Genomic DNA, 23,337 nt, shown 5'->3' with positions numbered 1-23,337 from the left:
ATTGCTCCCAACCGACCACAACAAACTGTTAATGCACTGGAAAGGTCCATTTACCGTTCTCGAAAGATTTGGTACCAACGACTACGTGCTTGACATTAATGGAAAGACAAAGAAGTTCCACATAAATTTGTTAAAACAGTACAGAGACATGTCTCGGGTAAGGAAGGCCCAGCTGAGGAAGAAAGGTGCGGACAGGATTCCCATTCATGTGCGACCGCTCTCGTTGCAAGTGGTTCGGACCAGGTGACCTATGGAGAACAACTTGACGAGGCGCAATGCAAGCAAGCGGAACAACTCGTCCGACAGAACGGATCTGTGTTTAGCGACGATCCAGGAAGTGTGGAGTTCATTGAGCATCGAATTGAGTTGACTGACGACCATCCTGTGCGCTCTAAGGCTTATCCCGTGCCTTACCACATGCGACAGGAGCTCGAAAAGGACATTGAGGAAATGATGCGACTGTTCGCGTTCCGCTTATGCTTCGCCGGTGGTCATCGTGAAGAAAAGGGATGGGACCAACAGAATTTGTATCGATTATCGCAAGTTAAGCAAGCTGTCGATATTCGATCCACAGCCGATGCCCACGGCGGAAGAGATTTTTCAGAAGCTTTCTAGAAGTAAATATTTTACGAAGATTGACCTTTCCAAAGGATACTGGCAGGTGCCAGTAGCAGCCGAAGACGTCCCCAAAACGGCGTTTGTCACCAGCGGAGGTACGTACGAGTTTCTTAAAATGCCGTTCGGTATGGTAAACTCGGGGGCAACGTTCATGAGAGCAATGCGGATGTTGCTTCGGGGCCTTGACTACGTTGATTGTTACATCGATGATATACTGCTACACACGGAAACGTGGGAGGATCACCTTGTCTCGCTAAAAGCACTGTTCGGCCGCTTAAAACAAAAAGGTGTCACCATTAAGCCGTCAAAGTGTGTAGTGGGGACTCATACTGTCGAGTTCTTGGGGCACAGTGTGTGTGATGGCAGTCTTGGATTAAACGACCGAAATGTTGAGAAAATCAAAGGAGCAAAACGGCCGGGGACGAAGAAGGAAGTTCGCTCATTTATTGGTCTTACAGGTTACTACAGAGATTTTATCCCCAACTACGCGGCTATTGCGTCACCGTTAACGGACTTAACGAAGAAAGGACAGCCGAACGAAGTTGTTTGGGGTGATGCACAGGAACGTGCGTTTGGAACCTTAAAGTGCATGTTGACAAGTCAGCCGATATTGCGCTTGCCTGATGTTCACAGAGAGTTTGTTCTGCGAATGCGTCCCAAACCGGAATAGGATGTGTTCTACTGCAACAACATGACGGAAGACTTTACCCCGTGAGCTACGCAAGTAGGAAGTTGTCTCCCGCGGAGGCGGCATATTCGACTATTGAGAAGGAGTGCCTTGCAATCATATGGGCAGTTAAAAGGTACAGGATTTACCTTTACGGGTGCGAGTTCGTGTTGCAAACGGATCACCATTCCCTGAAGTATTTATCCTCAGCAAAATATGACAATGACCGTGTGATGCGCTGGACGATGTATTTGCAGAGTTATCGCATTCGCTTTGAGTATATTAAGGGTTCGGAGAATGTTGGTGCCGATTTTCTTAGTAGGTCGTAACAACAACGTTGGTAAAAGTTGTACGGCTTCTGTACATAAATCGCTGTGTGGTGTTTCTTTGTGTTTCGTAATTTGTTTTGTGTTGGTTCTCGAAAAACGATGTTTTCTCTTAAATAGGGGGTGATGTCACAAATTACGTGGTTACACATCAAGTTACGTTGTATTGTGACGTCATAGTTGATTGTGATGTGTGAGATACTGTACAGTGGTAACGGAATCATCATTATTAAAAAAGTGAGCAGACTGTCAACAGCTTATTCTGCAGCAGTAAAGCCAGTTTCAAAACACGCCAATTAAACTAACCCGACAGCGTCGCCCAAGAAAAACAGTCTAGGGTCAGACGCGACAAGGTTAAATAAAATTCTGCAGGAAAACCATCTAATCCGGGAGATTTATTTTTTGCCATTTGCATAAGCTCCGTGTAAAACTTTTTTTTTCCGTAATTTCTGCATCTAATTCGATGGCTTGTTCATTTGTTAATTTTGGTAGATGAAGGTTTGCTAATTTACGAGCGGTGGCATTAATATCCAGATTGTTCGCGTTTTGCTTGTACAGCTCTTCGTAAAAATTAACAAGATCAGACAAGATAAGCTTCTGGTCTGTTATGATCCCATTGTCCGACCTTAATTTATCGATGGTTTTCTTTTGGTTGTGCCGTTTCTCTAAGTTTAGTATTTTTTCCCCGTCTTCGGCCCAACGTGCTCTGCTTCTGACGATTGCGCTTTTAGTTTGGCGAACAAGAAATTCGTTTAATTTGTCTTAAAGTTGCGCTAACTCGGTTAGTAAACGTTCGTCTTCCCCCTTTTCAGCCAAAGTATCTTGCGTTCTTTTAATCCGGTTTTCGAATTCATGTAGGGTTGCTAATCTGTTTCTTTTAGCGTTTGAGGCGTGACGAATTGTTTCCCCCCTAATCACGGCTTTTAGTGTGTCCCACCTTGTATGTGGATTTGTATCATTTGGTGGATTTTCGCTTTCGAAGTTGGTGACTACTTGAACTATTTTCTCTCTATAGTTGGTATCATCGAGCAGGGATACATTAAGCTTCCAGTATCCTCTTCCGCGGGACGGAGGGTTGGTATTAAATTGTAGCGTTATCATATACAATGGTCTGACAATATTCCCGGGTCGATATCGGCATTTGTAACATTTGAAGTGAGTTGTTTGTTTAACAAAAAGAAATCGTGAGGCGGCGTATGGATTTTTCTGAAATCTCGAGTATTTCTGTAGATTCGGATTTTTTTGTCGAAATATATCTTGGAAGTATCCTAGAGTTGTATATTGCTCTAACTTTTTCTTCGCATTCCGGTTAGCATGTTATCGGTACCCGAGTTGTCGAGATTGTCGTTCAATACTAAGTTAAAATCTCCGCCTATAATGACATGGGAACGACCAAATGTTTGTTTTGACGCAAACGGTGACGGGAAGAGCGACATCTTGTGTTGGCATCGGGACAGGGGAAGACAAACTCTACATTTACAACTCGGAAACTTCTTGTGAAATAAATATACGTTGCAAAAGTTTATTTTGTGTTGAAAATAAAACAATAAATATATTCTTTTTTTATTTTTGCTAAAAAAACCCTAAACCATGGATGATTTCGGCGAAGTTTGGGAAGGTAGGAAATCTAAGGAAATCTCAAAGGTCGCTAACATCGTTATTTCGTAAATTTTATTCGGTAAAAGAAAATCTAACATCTTAATGCTATTTTGACAAGTGCTTTTACGAATATAATCGTGTGTTGTCCTTATGTACGTAGGAAATAGGTTACGAATATAAACAATTCCAATGTTACATAGCCTATTTCATATTAATATTCGCTGTGTTCACTACACTCGTTATTGTTAGACATTTGCAACGTCTTTGACAATAAACCGGTTTTGGTTGTTTTTTAATGCATCTGCAATGAATGTATAAATGCTGGCCCTGATTAAATGAAGTTTTTATTTTACATCGGGTGATGATTTGGCGCGAAAATGTCGTCCTGCCAAAAGTTTTTTGCTGTTGGAGAAAAAAATTTTTAGTGCCAAAGACGTCGATTGCTTGCCTGTGGATTAATCTGTGGTTTGAGGCGAATATTTGGATTAAATTGAAATGGATAAACGAGTTCAAAGACAAAAGCAGCACCAAAGAAAAAAGGATTTGTCTGGTCGTGGAACATCACCACGTAAGGTTTAAATTATAAATTTACTTAAAAACAAATTATCAGTGTTGCAATTCCTGGTGTAACTAGGATTTGCAAATTTATTAGGCTATTTAGCTTTGAATTATTGGTCTTATACTTGTTTGTTAGACCATAACCGGCGAAAACCTCCCAAGAAACGTTCGAATCTTCCAAAAATAGTTGCAGCAATTGTTGGAATATGTTTAGTTGCTGGAGGAGCCACTGCTGTATTTCTACTGGTTTCTACCGGGAGCACAGGTTGGTTGTGTGTGGTTTTGTTTGTGTAGAACAAAATAATAACCAAAAATTTTTTATTTTAGGTGATGTTGAAGGGTTTGATGAATGCGAAGAGTATTCCAAAGGAAATTACGACAATTTAACATCATTTGAGGCCAATTTTTGTCGAGGTAAAAAGTCTTTTTTGGTTTGCGTAGTCTTTGTTATCCCTTACATGAAACACTGGTGTGTTTTTGTCATAACATCATGTACTAGTAATGATTGACTTTAATAATGTTGAGTTCATTGTTGATTCAGAGAAGTTCGAATGCACTTTTGACATTGGTCTGTGTCCACTCCCATGTCCATTTGGATACAGCACTGGCGATGATGGTTTCTGCCCACAAAGTTGTGATTGTGCACAGAATGGTCAATTCGAGGGAGATGTTCAATTTAGCGAGGATTCTATACCTTTGATGCTAGTAGTATGTCCAACTAGTTGCCCCTTCAATATAATTATTATTTAATGCTGAACCGTGCTACATGTCCTTTATTTATCTTTCTAGACAACTTTTGGGATTTAAATTCAATGACAGTTACAGTTTAAACATGAAGTTGAACATAAACACTTTGTATTAAGGAGTATGAATTGGTAGATGAACCAGACAACCAGTTTTCACTGTTTTCAAGCAACACTGCACAGGGGACGCAGCTGTGGCCCAAGGGATCAAATGGAAGAGTTAAAATTGAATATGACCCATCGACTGCAAGTAAGTATTGTATATGTAGTGACATTTTTGTTCTAGGAAAACTTTTTTGGATTAATTTATTCATTTGGTTTACACCTATTTTCAGGTTCTGAAATAAAATCTGCTATTAAACAAGCAGCAGCAGATTTTGCTTCAAAATCTTGTTTTGATTTTGTTGAGCGTACTGGAGGGGGAAGTGGTCATTATATCAAAATTGATCGTACACGAGGCTGCGCGTAAGTTTAAGGCAATTTTGCTATGAAAGGACTGTTAACATCATATTGTATTGTTGTCAGATCATTCGTTGGATTCGCCGATTTTGAAACACCTCAATCAGTCTGGCTAAGCCCTTTGTGCAAAAATAAAGGTGTCGTTATTCATGAGTTCCTCCATTTGTCAGGGTTTAAACATGAACATACCAGCCCAAATAGAGATGACTATGTGACCATTAACTTTCAAAATGTTAAAAAAGGTATTTACCTGTTTGTTACTGTTTACTTGTTGATACCGCCAATGATATTATTTTGCAACAAAACTTTTTTTTTATTTTTTAAGGAACAAAATAAATTGTTTCCTCAGACAGTATTAAGTATTCTGATATTAGAATATGTTTAAAGCAATCAAGTTTTGTAGGCAAAGAGCACAATTTCAAAAAGATAGGCCAGGGAAAAGCTGTTGATCTTGGTGTTCAATACAATATGCAGTCTGTGCTACACTATGGAGGTTATTCATTTTCATCAAATCGCCAACCAACTATCAGCGATAAGATTACAAGTACGTAGTTCGACAAACTTATGCAGTTTGTGCTCGGTATATTGTATGTTGCAAAACTAGCAATACAAATATGTTCTACATAAACATTGATAATTTCAAGAGTTAAATATTGACAATTAGTGTTTACTACTCAATCTAAATTATAATTTGAACTTAACACTTGCTCTTATTTAATTACACCACTGTTCAAAATAGCTTTTAAGGATACAAAATAATTTGATCTTTCGGACTTGTATGACTTTGCCATCAATTGACTTTCATTAAAGTCTGTGAAGTTACATGTGGATATTAAAACTTCACAAAATCATATAGAAATATTATGTTCTTCTTTGTTACATTTCTTTTTCAGATATTGTTATAAACAGCTTAAAATGAATTGTATTTTCTTTTTGTTTGCGAAAATTCAGTTGCACTTAATGGTAATATTCATTCAGACAAACCAACACGGGCCCAGCGACAAGGATTTAAAGATTCTGATTTGGCCAAGCTTAACAAATTGTACAAATGTTCAGGTGCGATTAAAATATTGATGGACATTAAACACATTTGATATCTGATATCAAATATCTTTGCAGGTGCTGGGGGTGGTGGATCAACAGGGGGGTCTACTGGGTCAACAGGGGGGTCAACTGGGTCTACAGGGGGGTCAACTGGGTCTACAGGGGGGTCAACTGGTTCCACATGGGGCTTAACTGGTTCCACAGGGGGGTCAACTGGTTCCACAGGGTCATACAGTTACAGAAATAAAGGGACAACAGGTTACACTGGATCATACAGTTACAGAAATAAAGGGACAACAGGTTACACTGGGTCATACAATAAAGGAACCACAGGTTACACAGGGTCGACTGGTTACACTGGGTCAACTGGTTCATACAATTATAGATATAAAGGGACAACAGGTTACACTGGGTCATACAATAAAGGAACCACAGGTTACACTGGGTCAACTGGTTCATACAATTATAGATATAAAGGGACTACAGGTTACACAGGGTCAACTGGTTACACTGGGTCAACTGGTTACACTGGGTCAACAGGTTACACAGGGTCAACTGGTTACACAGGGTCAACAGGTTACACAGGGTCAACAGGTTACACAGGGTCAACTGGTTACACGGGGTCAACAGGTTACACAGGGTCAACTGGTTACACAGGGTCAACAGGTTACACGGGGTCAACAGGTTACACAGGGTCAACTGGTTCATACAGTTATAGATATAAGGGAACCACAGGTTACACAGGATCTACAGGCTACTTGGGGTCACGGTATACTTCAACTGGTACTTGGGGTTCATGGGGTCAGTGGAGTTCATGTTGGAAAACTTGTGGATCTTCTGCTGGAACAAAAAGAAGATACAGAACATGTGGTGGAAGGGTTAGTGAAGCTAACAGTTGTTAGTGTAGAGCTGTAGCAAAGTGATTTTGTGTAGAGTTGCCCAGGCCAGTCTACCCAGACTCAGACTTGTCCTTCAGTAAGACCTTGTCCAACCTCATCAACATCCTGGTCTCAGTGGACTATCCATGGAAGGTGTTCTCGAACTTGTGGGGGAGGATATCAGTTCAAGTACGGCTTCAATGTGTTTTTATTTAATATTTACTGAATGTTTCACGAAGAATCCGGACATGTTTATCATATGGTCGATGTGGAAGAGGAAAAACTTACACAACTGTTGTTTGTGGATCAAATTCATGCCCAGGTGATGGATTTTATTCTTCCTTCAATTAATTTTCTTTTTTCTAAACTACCAAAATGTTTTTTTTCTATTATGAATTGAATTTTGAGCTTTTTATTGCAAGGTTTTGATGTTTGAATGTGAAGCAGTGTTGTTAAATATGATTTTTTTGAAGGAAGTTCTTATTCGAGCCGTTATACTCGGAGATGTACTTACTGTTACGGAAATGACGCATCATTTGATGACGTCACAGAGTCCCCGGGTTAGTTTATTGCATATTTGTGTTACGTCACACCTATCTTTTTACATTTCTTGATATACTCGACCGCAATTTAGTGGAGTTACGCCACCATGTGGCTACTCCTTAGGTCGTCAAGATATTCGCGTCCTGGGTAGATTCTGATATAATTCTGTTTGTTTGTAGATTCTGATATAATTCTGTTTGTTTGTAGATTCTGATATAATTCTGCTTGTTTGTAGATTCTGATATAATTCTGCTTGTTTGTAGATTCTGATATAATTCTGTTTGTTTGTAGATTCTGATATAATTCTGTTTGTTTGTAGATTCTGATATAATTCTGTTTGTTTGTAGATTCTGATGTAATTCTGCTTGTTTGTAGATTCTGATATAATTCTGATTGTTTGTAGATTCTGATATAATTCTGTTTGTTTGTAGATTCTGATATAATTCTGCTTGTTTGTAGATTCTGATATAATTCTGATTGTTTGTAGATTCTGATGTAATTCTGCTTGTTTGTAGATTCTAATATAATTCTGCTTGTTTGTAGATTCTGATGTAATTCTGTTTGTTGGTAGATTCTGATATAATTCTGTTTGTTTGTAGATTCTAATATAATTCTGTTTGTTCGTAGATTCTAATATAATTCTGTTTGTTTGTAGATTCTGATATAATTCTGTTTGTTCGTAGATTCTGATGTAATTCTGTTTGTTTGTAGATTCTGATATAATTCTGTTTGTTTGTAGATTCTGATATAATTCTGCTTGTTTGTAGATTCTAATATAATTCTGCTTGTTTGTAGATTCTGATATAATTCTGCTTGTTTGTAGATTCTGATATAATTCTGCTTGTTTGTAGATTCTGATATAATTCTGCTTGTTTGTAGATTCTGATATAATTCTGTTTGTTTGTAGATTCTGATATAATTCTGCTTGTTTGTAGATTCTGATATAATTCTGATTGTTTGTAGATTCTGATATAATTCTGCCTGTTTTCAGCTTTCTTCAGTGAAACGAAAGTGGTTGCCCCGGAAATCTGTCCAACTTCACAAAAAAACAATTTCCTATTCGGAGATTTCAATGGTGACTCAGTTACTGACGTTATGTGTGGATCCGCTGACGGTGGAAACTTGTACGTTGTAATTCGGCGTCGAACCAATTTTCTCAATTTAAAATTTCTTTAGGAATGTTGCATTTAATTCCTACCAAGGATTAACTCTTGGTTCTGAGTTTGAAGCCTCGACTCAAGATTGCGGAAAGTCCAGGAAAGTTTCTGCAGATTTTGATGGTGATGGTTACGAGGACGTTTTGTGCGAAGATGGAAGGTGACGCAACAATGCTTCATTGTGACGTTCATTGATTACAATCATATCAGAACATGATCGTATGTTGCAGTAAGATCGGTGTGAAGCTACAAAGGAGCGGACAATATCATTCAGGTTACGACTTTACATCCAATTTCTGCCTGGGACTCAACGACCAAATGATTGTTTTTGACGCAAACGGTGATGGGAAGAGCGACATCTTGTGTTGGCACCGGGACAGAGGAAGACAAACTCTACATTTACAACTCGGAAACTTCTTGTGAAATAAGAAAATGTTGCGTTGCTTAGTTTTCAGTTGTTTTTGGCGGTTGATTCTATTGGAGGTTTTCTGAAAATACAGGATTGTTTTTTTTACGATTTTAATTTTAGAGCGGTGGTTTTTAGTCAACCCTGTGTGTTTTGGTTTATTCACGTAAATTATCGACAATTAAACTCCATCGCATTTGGTCACGGCTGCGATTTAATCTGCTAACCTCTGTGATACGACATGAGAAGAGGGAGAGGGCACCGGGGTCACTAGAGGGGGTTGTTGCACCAGTCGGAGACCCCCCAATTGCTGGTTTTCATCTCTAGTTTATTGTGGCCACCAAAAATTTATTTTGCACTGAAACATTACTAAGGAACTGTGACTTGTATGCCAAATGCTGTTAACTTAACGCTGGGTATTAACACTATTAGTTAACCATAGAAAAAGAAATCCTATTCGACATAAGGCCACACGTGAGTTCTACCTTTTGTGATTCCTGACCTGATTTCAATTGCAAACCTGATATAAAGTTACTTTGACATTTTTTAGATCAAGGATACGCGATTATATTGGTTAGTAAACTGATTACAAGCACAGCATAGTTGATTAGACGTAGACCGAGTTGGACTGAGTCAGAGACTGTGACTAACTAGTCGAGGAAGCATGCACATATATATATACTACGATAAAAGTCGGTTCAAAATTACCGTGACAAAAGCTATATTATGTTATCTGATGGACAGCAGCCCATTCTCTTCACAAAACAATTACTTGAAAACCAAACCAGAACAAGTGATGCATTACAACAATTACGTGAGAAGCGAAACTTCTGCAAACATTGACTGAACAGTTCGCGTAGAGATTGCGTGCGAGCACAAAGACTGGTCGGTTAATGACCACATGTCCATCAAACAAAACAACGAACATTGCGTGCGAATGGCTTGAGAGATGTGGAAAATACATAATTCTACCATAAATTAAGAGATGAGGTCACCAACAAATGCGCATCCCTATTTACCGCAGTACAATCCGAATTTGAGAGGTCCCGAACTTTAATGACGTAATTTGGCTATTTGTGACCAATGTTCATGATATGTGTAAATGTCCAAAGTTACGTAAACGTGACAGGCTGCTTGGTATTTTGTTCTGGAAAAATTCCCCACATATGTTTCAACATAGATACAAAGCTGCCAAAAACTAACAGAAAATTAACCAGTTTATTGTGTGGAAAAGGAAACGGTCTGCGCCAAGTATACGAAAACACACTGGTTTATATTTTGTGTAAATTCAATTGTTCCTGTAAATTTTTATTTAACCTCCGAACAACGTTATTAACGACCCAAGCGCCCGACCCGTAAACCAAGAAAAAAACCTGATCGGGATTCGTGGCCAGGATATCGTGGGTTCAAATCCCTGTGTTGCTCAAAAAAAACTGTGGCGACTACAGCATTCGGCAAAACTATTTTCTAAACTTACAAGTGAACGATTAATTTGGACATGAAGGCTGTTTTAAATTCATAATTTGTTGAGCAAAAACAATTGGTGTAAATACAATAACCGTATTTTGGATGATTGGGTCAAGTATAACGCTGAGTCATGCAATTTACAATGAAACTGCCTTTTGTGCTGTTGCTGTAGGTCAAACAGTTTGTTACAAAGTTTGTTAACAATGGATGAAAAATTGAAGATCACTGAAGAGAGTCCGTTGGATGGTGTAGTGTATTACTGTTCAATTAGTTTGTGGACGGTTTTCGTCGTATTTCTGCTTTACTTTGGTCTTAAAGTTTTAAGAAGGTTTGATATTGTTGTTGCTCCTGAGAATCTCTTCACTTATAACATGTTTTTTTTCATAAACAGACTTTCAAAGTTTTTCAAGATCAGAAAAAATCTTCGTGATGAATGGAAGGGTCCAGATTGTCATTGGTTCTGGGGTCATCTGGGCATGGTCAGTTGCTTGTATATACCTTGCTTATAAATGTGAACTGTTTCTTATTCAGGTCACCAAAGGAAATAAGGAGCCCAAGAGATTTATATCATATTTTACTGAACAAGAGAAAAAGTTTGATGGTGGTTTTACAATATACCCTGGTCCATTTCGGGCAATTCTTATGCTCTACGATCCGACAATCGTCAAACAAGTACTCACTGCGACAGGTAAAAATCATTGTTTTGTGTTTTGTAATATTTAATCTTCTGTGTTCATAGCTTGGGAGACACCAAAAGCTGGATCTTCATACAAATCTCTTATCCCTTGGCTTGGTGGGTGATCATTTCAACTCTGTTTTGAAGTAAAGTCAATCCTTAAATATTTATTCAAAATGTTCCGAAGTATATTTTATTTACTGGCTTGAGATACCGCCCTCTATCTTATAAACATAACAAACGGTTTGAAAAAATCCTCTGTTTTCAGGTAGAGGTTTATTGGTTCTCAATGACTGGGAGTGGTACCGTCATCGAAAACTACTGACGTCTGCATTTCACTTTGAAATATTGAAACCTTATGTTAAGATCATGAACAAGTGTTCAAAGACTTTGGTGGTGAGATTATAAAAACCCAATATTTATGGATGACGTTTAATATTTCAAATATTCTTTCCTATGTCTAGTAATGTTTTTGTTAGATGAAATTAATGGAACAGACAAGAAATGGCAAAGTTTACAATGCAGAAATATTCAAACAATCAAGTTTGCTGACGCTCGACACGATTCTGATGTGTTTGATGAGTTACAAATCCGATTGCCAGGATGGGTAAGGTTTCTATGTTGAAGTGCATGTTTTGCATAAAGTTTGTTGCTTAGAAATGAAGACAGATACATATCCTCAATCTACAAGCTGTCTGAGCTGTTAACATCACGTGGACGAAGCAGAAACTTGTTGATGAGATTTCCGTTTTATTATTACTCCACGTATGCAACGTGTACAACACCTAAATAATTAAATGAAAAAATTGAAGCTGCAGAATTATTTTTCAGAAAAGATGGAAAAGCTTTCAAACAAGCTTGTGACATTGTTCATGAAATTTCAGAAGGAATGATTTTTAATCGCAAACAATGTCCTTCGGGTGGCAGTAAAGAATATCTTGATTTCCTTGACATCCTGTTGCAGGCTAAGGTTGATTTGAGAGTTTTTAATCTTATTCATTTTGAAGTGAATAAACCTGTTCTCAGGATTCTGATGGCAAGGGTTTGACCAGCGAAGAGATTAGGGCTGAGGTTGACACTTTCCTATTTGAAGGTCATGACACCACTGCTAGTGCCATCACATGGACACTTTACTGTCTTGCAAAAAACCCAAAACACCAGGAATTTTGTTACAATGAAATCAACGTAGTTTTGGGAGAGATCGAAAATATCAGATGGTAAAAAAAATATGTGAAGAAAATTATGAATGGCCAACATTTTGTCACAGGTCAGATCTTTCTCGTTTCCCGTATCTGACTCGATGTATTAAAGAAAGTTTAAGATTGTTTCCACCCGTACCTCTCATCCTACGAAAACTTAACAAGGATATTAGATTTAAAGGAAGAAAAATATTAAAAGGTGGCGACATCACCACCATGTTGATCATTATTTAAAAACTACTTAACAGGGACAACTGTTCAAATTTCAATTATCGGACTCCATAGAAATCCACAGTTTTGGAAAGATCCTCAGAAATTTAACCCTGACAGGTTCACGGTTGAACGAGCAGCAAATCAAAACCACCACGCTTTCATACCATTTTCATCTGGACCAAGGTATCCACCTTGTGTTGTTGCAGAATCTCCAGTCATATTTATACAACTACATTTTTTAACTGTCAAAATTAAAATGGAATTTTCGACATTTTGATTTCCTAAACTAAAGAAATAGAATGATCTAAATGTCCAAATGTACCCAAGTTCTATGATTGGAAAACATTTCGTTTACATTGCAGAAATTGCATCGGGCAACACTTCGCCATGAATGAAGTAAAAATAATTCTTGCTCAAATCTTGAGGAAGTTTAAACTCACACCAGATGGCAGCAGAGAGATTGTGCATTGTCATGAGATAATTTACAGGGCCCGTGGAGGATTATATCTTAACATACAACGAAGAGATTATGTTTAATGTATTTTGTCTCTGAGTATTCATGTTCATTCTTGTTGTTAAAATAATTAAACACAAATCAAGCGAAACTGATTAATATGTTGAAATATTCACACCCATTCACTTCTTTGCTTCCATCGATGATGACGAACGCAAGCGCTGGAACTTTCTGCCATCAGGGAATTTTTGTTGTGACGTCAGTTTATAGGTTTTCAGTTCGGCAAACGTGACGTCACGTATTTGGTACGTTTCTTTGACAATTCCGTAGTCACGCGCCAGTAGTTGTTTAACTTCTGACGTCATCAGTGAATCCGCGCCGAGTCTCCCCAGCTTCACGTCACCATCCACTTTCGTTAAGTCCTGTCGTCATCAACTCGTTTTAAACGGAAAAGAGTTTTGTGACATTCTGCTTCGATTCAACTTACGGGGATTCCCAGGATCCTCGCAACAGCCGGAACGGGAGAAGAATTTTTCTGAAGTTCGCGTTTCGTTGTTTTTTTATGTATGACGTAACAAGCAACCACAGGTTGGCCCAATGACAAGAGTTCGTCCAGACTCTAAATATTTTTCTAATAGTTACCCCGCTTAACTAAAGCCGAAATAATAATATACGTGTAACAATTCAGTGACGTGGGGCTAACACCGGGGGTCGTCATGACAACCAACCACCTCTCACCTTGAGACAAGATGATATCGGCTGAGGAAGTGTTCCCGCAACGGGGGAATCACCGAATCTCTCCGCTGCGATACCTACGTCACCGACCGCACCCCACTCGATCGCGACAGCTGGAAGTTGGTCATTGTGACGTCGGCGACATAACTGTTCCATCACAGAATTGGCCAAAATGTAGTTGGATTGTCCTTTCGTTCCATTGAAGCTTGCCACACTCGAAAACGCAACAAAATATTTCAGATTGGGGGATTTTATTCTGGAATATCTGAAGAAAAAAACAACAAAATTAATAAAACGTCACAGTGAAAATTGTTGCTGGGTTAACTTGTCGAGGTTGATTATTCCGTCACACTTAGGCCGGAAAACCTTCTCGAAAGATTCCTTTGTCTGCTTTTCGAACATTCTGTCTTCCATGACCATTGCAAGATGAAAAACTCCTCCCGTCCTCTCATCTAGCAAAGCTGACGCGCCCTCCGGTGTGCTGACGTCACTGTTGCTAATGGATACAGACACTCCTTTTCCCTCCCACCCGGTGACGTAATGCTCTTGGTAACCCGTTCTCAATCCTAACACACAACTTTTTAATCCAAAAAGTTTAGACAGAAGGCATTTACCTGAACGTGACGTAATAATGATTTTTTTCGCGCCTCTTCTTACAATCCAATCACAAAGCTCCATTCCAAAACCGCCGAGACCTCCGGTTATGACGTAACACAGGTCAGGTTCAAAGGATATTCTGTGGGAGTTCACGCAATTTATTCGAACAAATTCAAGCTTAACACCAACCTGTTGGTCACGTGATCTGCCTTGCTTGTGACGTCAACAATTACTTTTCCAATGTGAATTCCTTGCGTCATGAGTCGGAATGCTGATTCCACGTCATTTCTATGTTACGTAATTTTAAAGTGTATTCTTCATTTATTCGGTTAAACTTAACGAACTTTTGAAATATCCGATGCGACAGAGGTTTGACTTCCCCTTTTTCTATTCCCTTCTGAACCAGTTCTCTCACTTGCAGCCACTGCTCGGTGACGTCACCAAGTAATGAATCAAGCAGAATTCCGTGAAATGAAATATTTTTAAGGAAAATGGACAAACCTGCAATGATTGGGTTTTAGATCATGCGGTTTTATCGACGAGGCGGTTCATTTACCAAGCTTGTTATTTTTAACCAAGTCGAACTTTCCGATTTCAAGGAATCTTCCATGGTTGGCAAGGCAACGCACACTCGATAAAAGCTTTTCCCCGGATAAACTGTTGAGGACCAGATCCACACCTGGAACAGACTGCCATAAAGATCTTACTCGATGCATTTAACTAATTTACATTCAAGCCAACGGCAAAATAATTGTATTTCAGCGTAAATTGACCTTTTCCATTGGTCCTGTTCAAAATATCCCGCTCAAACGTGGCGTCTCGTGATTGGGCAAAACTTTCATCGTCGAGTTGAGGAAATCTTCGTTTAAGAAATTGTTTTTTTTCGTCACTGGAAACAGTTGTGTAAACGGTGCATCCCCTCGCCAGCGCCAGGGTGATCGCAGCCTGTCCAACCCCCCCAGCCCCACAATGTACAAGTATGGATTCCCCGGGTCTCAGTCGACCTCGGACAACCAGGGCGTAGTAGGCCGTGCTGTAAACCACTGGAACCGTAGCTGCCTCCGCTAAAGTCCTGAGTGAAAGTGTTATCAACTGTGCAGATAATTACACGTGATAAGCTCGCTTACCATTGGTCAGGAACTTGCCACGTGAATTGTACATCCTGGATCACGTGAGTTGAAAATCCCTCACCCGGAACGATCCCCATTATTTTTCTTCCCACGTGATCAAATCCACTGAATTCCAATCCAAGAAGAGTTCGGTATTTTTCCGCTTGAGCTTTAACAACAACCAATTATCTTAACATCGCACACGATAATGACGTCACGCACCTGGTATGGCTTGAGGGGGGAGCTGTCCTGACGCAAGCATGACGTCACGAAAGTTAAGAGCGGCAAAGACGGTTTTGTATTCTTGTTTGCTTGATGGTGGGAGGCTAAACCAGGTGAGTGACGTCAGGTCGCCTATGGTTACGGGAAGCAGGAAACTTCGATCGGATGCGACCTAGAAAGTTCAAGGTCGAGTGATTGTTAGAGGTCAAAGTTGTTGTTACGTAATTTTAAGTTTCATGGACTTAATACTTGTTCTGGCTTCGTGCTGGTCACGTGTTGAAAACTTCCCCATTTTCCATTCTGGTACACGTTAGCCACAAGGTGTCGCTCTAACACCTCGTTTAAGGCGTCGGGAAGGGCGCAGGCTGCGTCGAGGCTACAATTGCTTACCGATCTGCGACAACAGTCAATTGTGACGTCACATATAGTGAGATAGCCACGTGGTTTTACCTGACCCTGTTGGAACCGATTTCCCGCCGTAAACTTGACGCAAATTCATCAACTCCGTTCAAATTTTCCCGCCCAATTAGAATTACGTCATAATCTGTTGTTAACAGAGCATCCTAGACATAAAGAGTGTTGTAATTGTGGCGCCCGATAGAACTCAACACAAACCTTCAGTTGATCAACCCAGTCCAACTTCTCTAATGACACTTCAACTGTTACACTCTTTGTGACGTCATAATCACGATCAAGACGAAACAAAAGTAAATTGCTTCCGCAATCTTTTTGTTGTTTGTGTGAAACAAGCCGAAAGTTCTTCCTTTTCAACTCTGACGTCACCTGTTTTTGTAGATTGGTAACAAATGCGGGTATTTACCGTTTTGGGAATAACCTGTTCAACAGTAAGACTGCTTGTGACGTAATTCGAGTCGCATGTTTTCATTATTTCGTCACAGACATCTTGAATAACATTTCCTTTACATGTGTGATGTAGCATGACGAACGATCCCCCCCCGCAAAGATTTTCCACAAACTTTTGAACAATATAGCGCCCTCTTACGACCCCTAGTGGACAAGTTTGTTTTCATTCAAGAAATCTTTGACGAGAAAACCAATAAATACCTGCGGCAAAAATGTCGTTTGCAATGATGAGGTTGCAGTCGCCGTCACTAGGTAGCGCCCCACCCCAACTTATTTTTTTAGTTGGGGAAATATTTTGGTATTCATACTTACAGTTTGGAATAGATCCAAGATATTTTTCGGCAGTTTCCATAAAATCTGTGAATGGAATTTGAAACTTTCGTTGTTCATAATTTTCTTTCTTACTTCGTTCGTTGTTCGATTGTTTTTCAAAATATGCGCCAAGTTTTACGTCAAACATGAGTTCTGAAACAGCAATTCCTATTGTCGACGTCATAATCTCTTCGTTCCACAAACAGTAATTACTCGGCCATTCAGTAAACAAATTTTCTCCGATATGTTGAGAAAATTTGGAATCTACAAAACAAAAATTTGCAAAACTTTTAAAATACGTCATCTGATATTACCATTGGAGGTGACGTCATTCAAGACTTGGATAAGATTTGGTGTCCTGTGTTTTAACGAGGACTCTTTGTTGTTGGAATTACCGACGACATAGTGTTCTGGCACAGAAAGAGAGGATATCTTGGAAAACTCCGGATGAGATTTAACGCAGGAAAAGATGACGTCAGCATAATTAGTGACGTCACTATCATTGATTTGACAGAAGTATGGAAAGAACTTTTTGACTTTTACATTGGGTCGAATACTGAGGTTACGTTGGGTCGTTAGTGTCACGTGCAACTCTGTGACCTCCATGTGACCTCCGGCCAAAGTCCGGGTTCCCTCCCTGTCGAGTTTAAAGTAAATTAAAATATTCTACAAATAACCGGAAATGCCGTTTTATCACCTTGTGACGTCGACAGGCAAGTCAACTTGATCAGGTTGAAAAGGTCGAAACCTGATTTGTCGAATTCGGGTCGGGAGACGAATCTGGTTGTCACGTGACTTAATCAAGGTGAATTGAAGGACGGCATCCATAAACGTGGTGTAGTTCCCGTTAAACTTTATGCGACCAAACTTGCCTAAATAACTTAAAAATAAATTTAGACCACAATTTGCCACAAACACCCGCACCATCCTGCCCAGCATCCCAAAGGAGTTTGAATTCTGGTCCGTATTGATAACCGCACAATCTCAACTTCCGGTAAATCTCTTTTCTGCTCAGTTTCCTTCCAGGTTTACATGTGGTGTTATCTACTTGGGGTATCTCCCCTTCCATTTGCTTTACTCTTCCGCTGGCCAGAAGTCTTTCCTCGTGGGCGACTGTGAAAGCTTGGATACTGGGATTGAACTGGACGTGCAGCTGTAGCTCTGTCGGAGACAATATTACATACGGATGACGTTTATTGTGATGTCATTACCTTTTTGACTGAGAAATGTTGCGTCGTGTATGGTGACGTCATCGAACTGTAGAGAAATATCGTCAAGTGGAATTTCTAGGTAGTTGGCAAAAGTCTGCCACGCGAGGCGCAAGAGAACTGTTGCAGGCAGGATCGGACGGCCGTCTATCACGTGATCACACAAGTAGCGATCATCTGAGTTTGGTGACGTGTCTAGAAGTAATTCTCACATTGATTCGGACCCCTCTGTTACAAATTAACTCTCACCAATTTTGAAAAGAGCGTCTGTGGGTTTCCCGCCAGAACTTGAGAATTGATATGGCGACGGGACGAACCATGATTGGTCATGATCCCAGTCCACGTGACTTAAGAACTTGTCACATGACTGTAGTGGTGGCGATGCGTGACCGAACAGGTTGTTTACTTTCAAGTTTGCTCCGTTACAATGAAGATTTCCGATCGCGCTCAGCAATGTCCTCAACCCGTCCTTCTGTTTCTCGCACAAACCAATCACAACGCCCGACTTGAAGGAACGTTTAAGAACGGGCTGAACAATCGCACATGTTGTTATGGTAACCGGAACAACAAACATCTTACCGCCATCAAGCAGTGCGGGGCGATTTCTATGACGATCGCGTCCTCCTTGACTTCCTTTATTTCGTCATAGAAGTAAACGGGGCTTCGAAGATTGTTCGCGTGATATTCAGCGGATGATTCTAGAATCAAGCTGGATGTGTCATCGCATGCTTTGAACATGCTTCGCTGTGATGACGTCGACCGCCATTTGTTCGATCGCTGCTTTGGTTCTGGAATTATCTGTGACGAAATAATGTAAGTGACGTTCGTGTTTTCAGTAAAAACTCTGACCTTTTCTAGTTCAGCGCGGAATTGTGGGTAAATACCCTCCATATGTTTGGAATGGAACGCGATCCCCCCCGTGTCAACTTCCCGCGCGAATATCTCTCTTTCCTTCAGTGACGCAACAAAGGCCACAACTTCATTTTCATCGCCGGTGATTGTGACGGAATCATGAGCATTATGACACGCCGGAGTAACATTAGGAGGACATTGGTCCTCGCATTCTTCCCAAGTGAGACCTACCAACACCATACGTCATGCTATATGACATCACGGGATTTGATGACGTAACACATACCTACAGCGGCCATCTTGCCGCGAGGTAGATCGGCTTGTTTGACACATTTTCCCCTTAAGTAAGCGGCTTGGATTGTTTGCTCCAAGTTTAAACTTCCATCGGCGTAAGAACAGGCCAGCTCACCCACGGAATGACCAATTATTCCGTCACAATGAACCTCAAGTGACGACAGAATGTCTATCAAGCCAATCTGAACCGCCACCAAAGCAACGAATGCGTTGATGATGTCCTTGTAAGCTTCTTCATCAGCTTGAATTAACATTTCCGCCACATCGATACCAGCAGCGTAGTCACGTAGAGCTTTCGTGCAGTTTGTGATCGAGTTTGAGAAGGTCGGGATTTTGAGTAAATCCACCCCCATCCCGATCCACTGTGATCCCATTCCTACAAGAAAGTAGGATTAAAGGGGGGTGAGGGATTAACAAAGTTTGACTCTGACCTGAGCAAACGAACCACACTTCTCTGCGTATTTTAACCTTTTTCCAATCCTGTTCATCAGTCATCGCGCCATCATTGCCCATATCGATGACGTAACCTCGGTATGGATGACGTAATATGGGGACGTCACTCATGCCGTTGAGAAAGGCAGCCGCGTACGTCGGAGGGTCCTTAACTTCATCTGCAAAAATATTGATAAGGAAATCGTCGTTTAAGCGTGACCTCAGGTAACCTTTAATTCCTGACTCGGTCCTTGAAGTCAAAAGACAGATGGTTTGATTGTCGTCACGTGGTTGAATAGGTAACTCGTGATTGGCTCGCAGTATCACGTGAACGTTCGAACCTCCAAACCCGAATGAATTCACTCCCATTATGAAACTTTCATTCGGCAAACGCATCAGTTTCACAACCGGTTGAATGCGACCTTCCTTCAATGCTGAGAAATAATGATTTCATTGTTTCGTCATGACATTAAATCATGCGTCACAATCGTACCATTTATACTCTTCTTTAAATTGCGTATATGCAAATTAGCGGGGATTTGTCTTTTAGTGGCGGCCAAACAACACTTTATGACGCCACAAAGACCACTTGCAGGTTCACTGTGTCCCATATTCGATTTAATTGAACCTATCAAAAGTGGTTTCCTTCTCTCCTTGCACATGACGTCATCCAAAGCACCAACTTCTTCGGGATCTCCTGCCTAATAGAATGACTTTTGTGTAGCGCGAACAAACAATAGCAGTGACGTCACAATACCGCTGTTCCTGTTCCGTGAGCTTCGACGTATAAAACGTCACAGGGATTTATCCCACACTCATTGTAAGTTTCTTCTAGAAGTTTCTTTTGTTGTGCTCCTGAATTATGATGTCACAAGGCGTGTGCGAATATTACATTAAAACCCCAATTACCTGCAGGGTATGTAATACCCTCATCCTTTTTTCCATCGGAAGAGGTTTTGGAATGTATGACGTCACAATAAACTCGTCGTGCGTCTTCTTTTTTACAGATGTAAATTGCTGCAACTGCTTCGGATCGGACATATCTAAAAATTCATTGACTTGTACAAAGACCGGAGGTCATGGATTCAATTCACCGTCTCACCCGTTGGCACTTTCGTCAAAGGCCTTACATGCGCCATCTGGTGACAACATGTGAAGTTTATTGAACTGTAACGAGGTTTGAGGTTTCAAAACCAGCTGCGCCCCCCCCACGATTGCTGCGTCACAATCACCATTTTTTATTGATTGTTGTGCAAGATGAAGGGCCATTAAACTGGATGAGCACGCGGTATCGATGGTCATGCTCGGGCCTGCGGGATAAATTGGTTGCAACCAACAGGATATTTCAATCGTAATTTTCCCACCTTTGAAATCGTAGAAGAAACTTATTCTATTCGCGAACATTGAAAGTGAGCATCCGGTTATGACGTATCCCTCCATGTTTTGTGGGTCTGATGTCATAGCCTCGTTGGTTTCGGAACCACTGGCGCCGATCCATACCCCTGTTCTGGTTCCGGCAAGTTTGGACGGATTCAAACCTTCAACACACAGTTTAGTACTTGGAATGTTCGTTGTATTGACTCTATGTACCTGCGTTAATGATTGCCTCGTTTGTAACTTCCAGTAAGATTCGTATCATTGGATCCATGCTGTTCGCTTGTTTATGATGAACTTCAAAGAAAGAGGCGTCGAATTTGTCCAACTCCAGCAACTTCCCGTTACGAAGCGGCAACCCCATCAACCCTTAAAAGCGAGCGACGTAACAATGGATCAAACAAACACAACATTGTGTGACGTCACATTACCTGAACGCCATCTTCGCTCGTCATTGGTTACCATGTCGACGCCTTCTACGAGATTTTCCCACAACTGGGTGACGTCACCTGATTCAGGAAATCTCCCGGAAATGCCACTAATTACAACTTCCGACATTTTTTATCACTAACCGTGGAACAGATTTGAGACATTGGAGGTAAAACCTTGCTGTGTATGCTAATATTTGCACTGACGTCACACAACCGCCTCAACCAACGCCCTGCGCTTGCAGTATTTCCCTTAGCTGTGCAAAGATTTTTAGAATTTACCAAAGCTTGCTGATGGTTTAACCTACTTATCCAGATAAGTTATATTTTGATGTTTAACTGTCGTTACGTTATTGTGCTGTCTGGATGACCCGGTTAACATTGTTTAACTTCAGTGCGATGATTACAATATTGTCGTTTCGCTTCAGCACCTATCCTCGTCCGTCAGCATAAACCTAAACTCTTGTTGAGCAGTCAACCGTAGCGCGTCTGCATTTCTTTTCCGGCTTCGGTGTTCCGGACGACTTCAAAACTAAACCAGGCATTTCCTGGCAAGTGCGCTCGCCGCTACCGAAATTTGCAGCGTTTCAATCACTACCAAAATGCGAGAGGTTTTTCAGAGGTTATTTGAAAGATTGAAAATTGGTATTGCAGCTTACCAATATTATTATGGCTTTTTTGCACATAGATTGCAAATTGTTATTAAACAAAACTTAGGTACACTAACGACTCCACTTCCCAATGGACGACGTTGCAAGGTCCCAAAAAAATTTCAACAAATATTTCTTATGTTCGCCCTTCATCCGGCAGTTGGTTTATTAAAAATGGTCCGGTGATTTCTATTCCAACTACCGTATTTACTCGATTGTAAGCCGCACGTTAATGTTAAAGGCAAACTTAGTTTCCCTAAAGCAATAATTGTTAACAAATCTGTCGGTTAAAATTGTCAGATACGCTGGCAACCATAAAACATATTGGTAAAAGTGAATTTCCTTAAAACACAGAGCGCAGACAAAATACCGGCTTGACGTTAAATAATGTACTCGATATTAAAGGCGCACTAGGTTTAACAACTTTATGAGCCGCGGCTCACTTCATAAACAGTCGTGTATTAGTCTGTGCGTATTCGTATCTTCCTATGCTTTAAACTCTTAACATTCTTTGAAGCCCACTCAAGCGCTTGCCTTCTGCTCGCAATCTGTGCTTCTGGTGGTTCATTCTTCACTTACTTCGTACCAACACGAATGCAGACACGGAAACGATTAAAGATTCTGCCAGAAGCCCAAGCTGCTAATACAGGAGTTTATTGTTTCTGGCCCGGCGTTATAAATTTTTGACAGGTAATAGTTCGGGTAATGCACAAACTGCACGTTTGCCGTTCTTACACAGATGCCCGAATACAAATAAACTTGAACACTCGATGGCATATTCCTTTAACTTCTGCTTTTCAGTTTCGTGTGACTAATGCGCTTATCAAGACTTCCTGGTTGATCTCAAGTGAATGAATTGCCTCCTTAAACTGAAACAATGCCCGAAATTCCCAAGGAACGTTCATTGTGTTTGGACAATCGTTTATAGTTCCGCTTATGGCGTGACAATGGAGCATTACCCACCGTTTTCTGAAACTAAATTGTTTTCCATCAGCCATTATCGTAAACCTTTGGACAAAACTTCATTGCCCCCCCCCCCCCCCCCATACAAATTATCTTTGCATATTTTAAGAACAATATCAAGACTGCTGGAAGATATCTATTCTGGATCCATGTCTTGAGAACAAATTCTATGCATTTCAATCTGTTGCCAACTTATTGCGGTCAGCATTTATACTGATTTGCTGAAACTGTGTGTCTTGGATTTTCCACTGCGAAAAATCGGTTGACATTGCTACAGAAGTTCAAACTTT

At 40.4% G+C, this 23,337-nt stretch overlaps 3 protein-coding genes across 3 annotated transcripts; 2 read left to right on the top strand and 1 right to left on the bottom strand.

The window, feature by feature from the left end:
• Positions 1-3,214: 3,214 nt before the first annotated feature.
• On the top strand, positions 3,215-9,139 carry LOC145908255 (uncharacterized). The gene is given in 17 exon segments (XM_082995496.1): positions 3,215-3,229; positions 3,636-3,778; positions 3,905-4,033; positions 4,096-4,182; positions 4,310-4,476; positions 4,632-4,761; positions 4,847-4,976; positions 5,037-5,212; positions 5,374-5,514; positions 5,949-6,026; positions 6,090-6,892; positions 6,948-7,081; positions 7,132-7,269; positions 7,370-7,452; positions 8,427-8,559; positions 8,612-8,752; positions 8,823-9,139. Coding segments are annotated over 16 exon segments (2,736 nt in total). The 5' UTR covers positions 3,215-3,229; positions 3,636-3,705; the 3' UTR covers positions 9,016-9,139.
• Positions 9,140-10,632: 1,493 nt separating this feature from the next.
• On the top strand, positions 10,633-13,158 carry LOC145907957 (cytochrome P450 4F6-like). Its single transcript, XM_082995104.1, has 12 exons — positions 10,633-10,793; positions 10,857-10,944; positions 10,997-11,153; positions 11,205-11,258; positions 11,410-11,537; positions 11,621-11,748; positions 11,799-11,906; positions 11,973-12,111; positions 12,168-12,358; positions 12,409-12,539; positions 12,589-12,736; positions 12,916-13,158. Exons 1-12 carry the CDS (start codon positions 10,669-10,671, stop codon positions 13,088-13,090), a joined length of 1,572 nt encoding a protein of 523 aa, XP_082851230.1. The 5' UTR covers positions 10,633-10,668; the 3' UTR covers positions 13,091-13,158.
• LOC145907956 (fatty acid synthase-like) lies at positions 13,077-22,708 on the bottom strand. Its single transcript, XM_082995103.1, has 33 exons — positions 21,438-22,708; positions 21,223-21,375; positions 20,997-21,170; positions 20,735-20,942; positions 20,542-20,675; positions 20,390-20,487; positions 20,126-20,333; positions 19,863-20,066; positions 19,632-19,811; positions 19,193-19,576; positions 18,904-19,133; positions 18,634-18,852; positions 18,304-18,583; positions 18,058-18,249; positions 17,771-18,007; positions 17,544-17,718; positions 17,161-17,483; positions 16,736-17,110; positions 16,506-16,678; positions 16,286-16,453; positions 16,121-16,233; positions 15,920-16,064; positions 15,671-15,842; positions 15,467-15,617; positions 15,113-15,411; positions 14,896-15,018; positions 14,684-14,840; positions 14,529-14,627; positions 14,357-14,478; positions 14,068-14,308; positions 13,746-14,007; positions 13,495-13,626; positions 13,077-13,429 (listed from the first exon to the last, which is right to left on the bottom strand). Exons 1-33 carry the CDS (start codon positions 21,562-21,564, stop codon positions 13,190-13,192), a joined length of 6,498 nt encoding a protein of 2,165 aa, XP_082851229.1. The 5' UTR covers positions 21,565-22,708; the 3' UTR covers positions 13,077-13,189.
• Positions 22,709-23,337: the final 629 nt, after the last annotated feature.

Source organism: Ascidia mentula, chromosome 7 (assembly GCF_947561715.1).
Source record: "Ascidia mentula chromosome 7, kaAscMent1.1, whole genome shotgun sequence".
NCBI lineage: Eukaryota > Metazoa > Chordata > Ascidiacea > Phlebobranchia > Ascidiidae > Ascidia > Ascidia mentula.
This window is presented reverse-complemented; position numbering and strand designations above follow the sequence as displayed.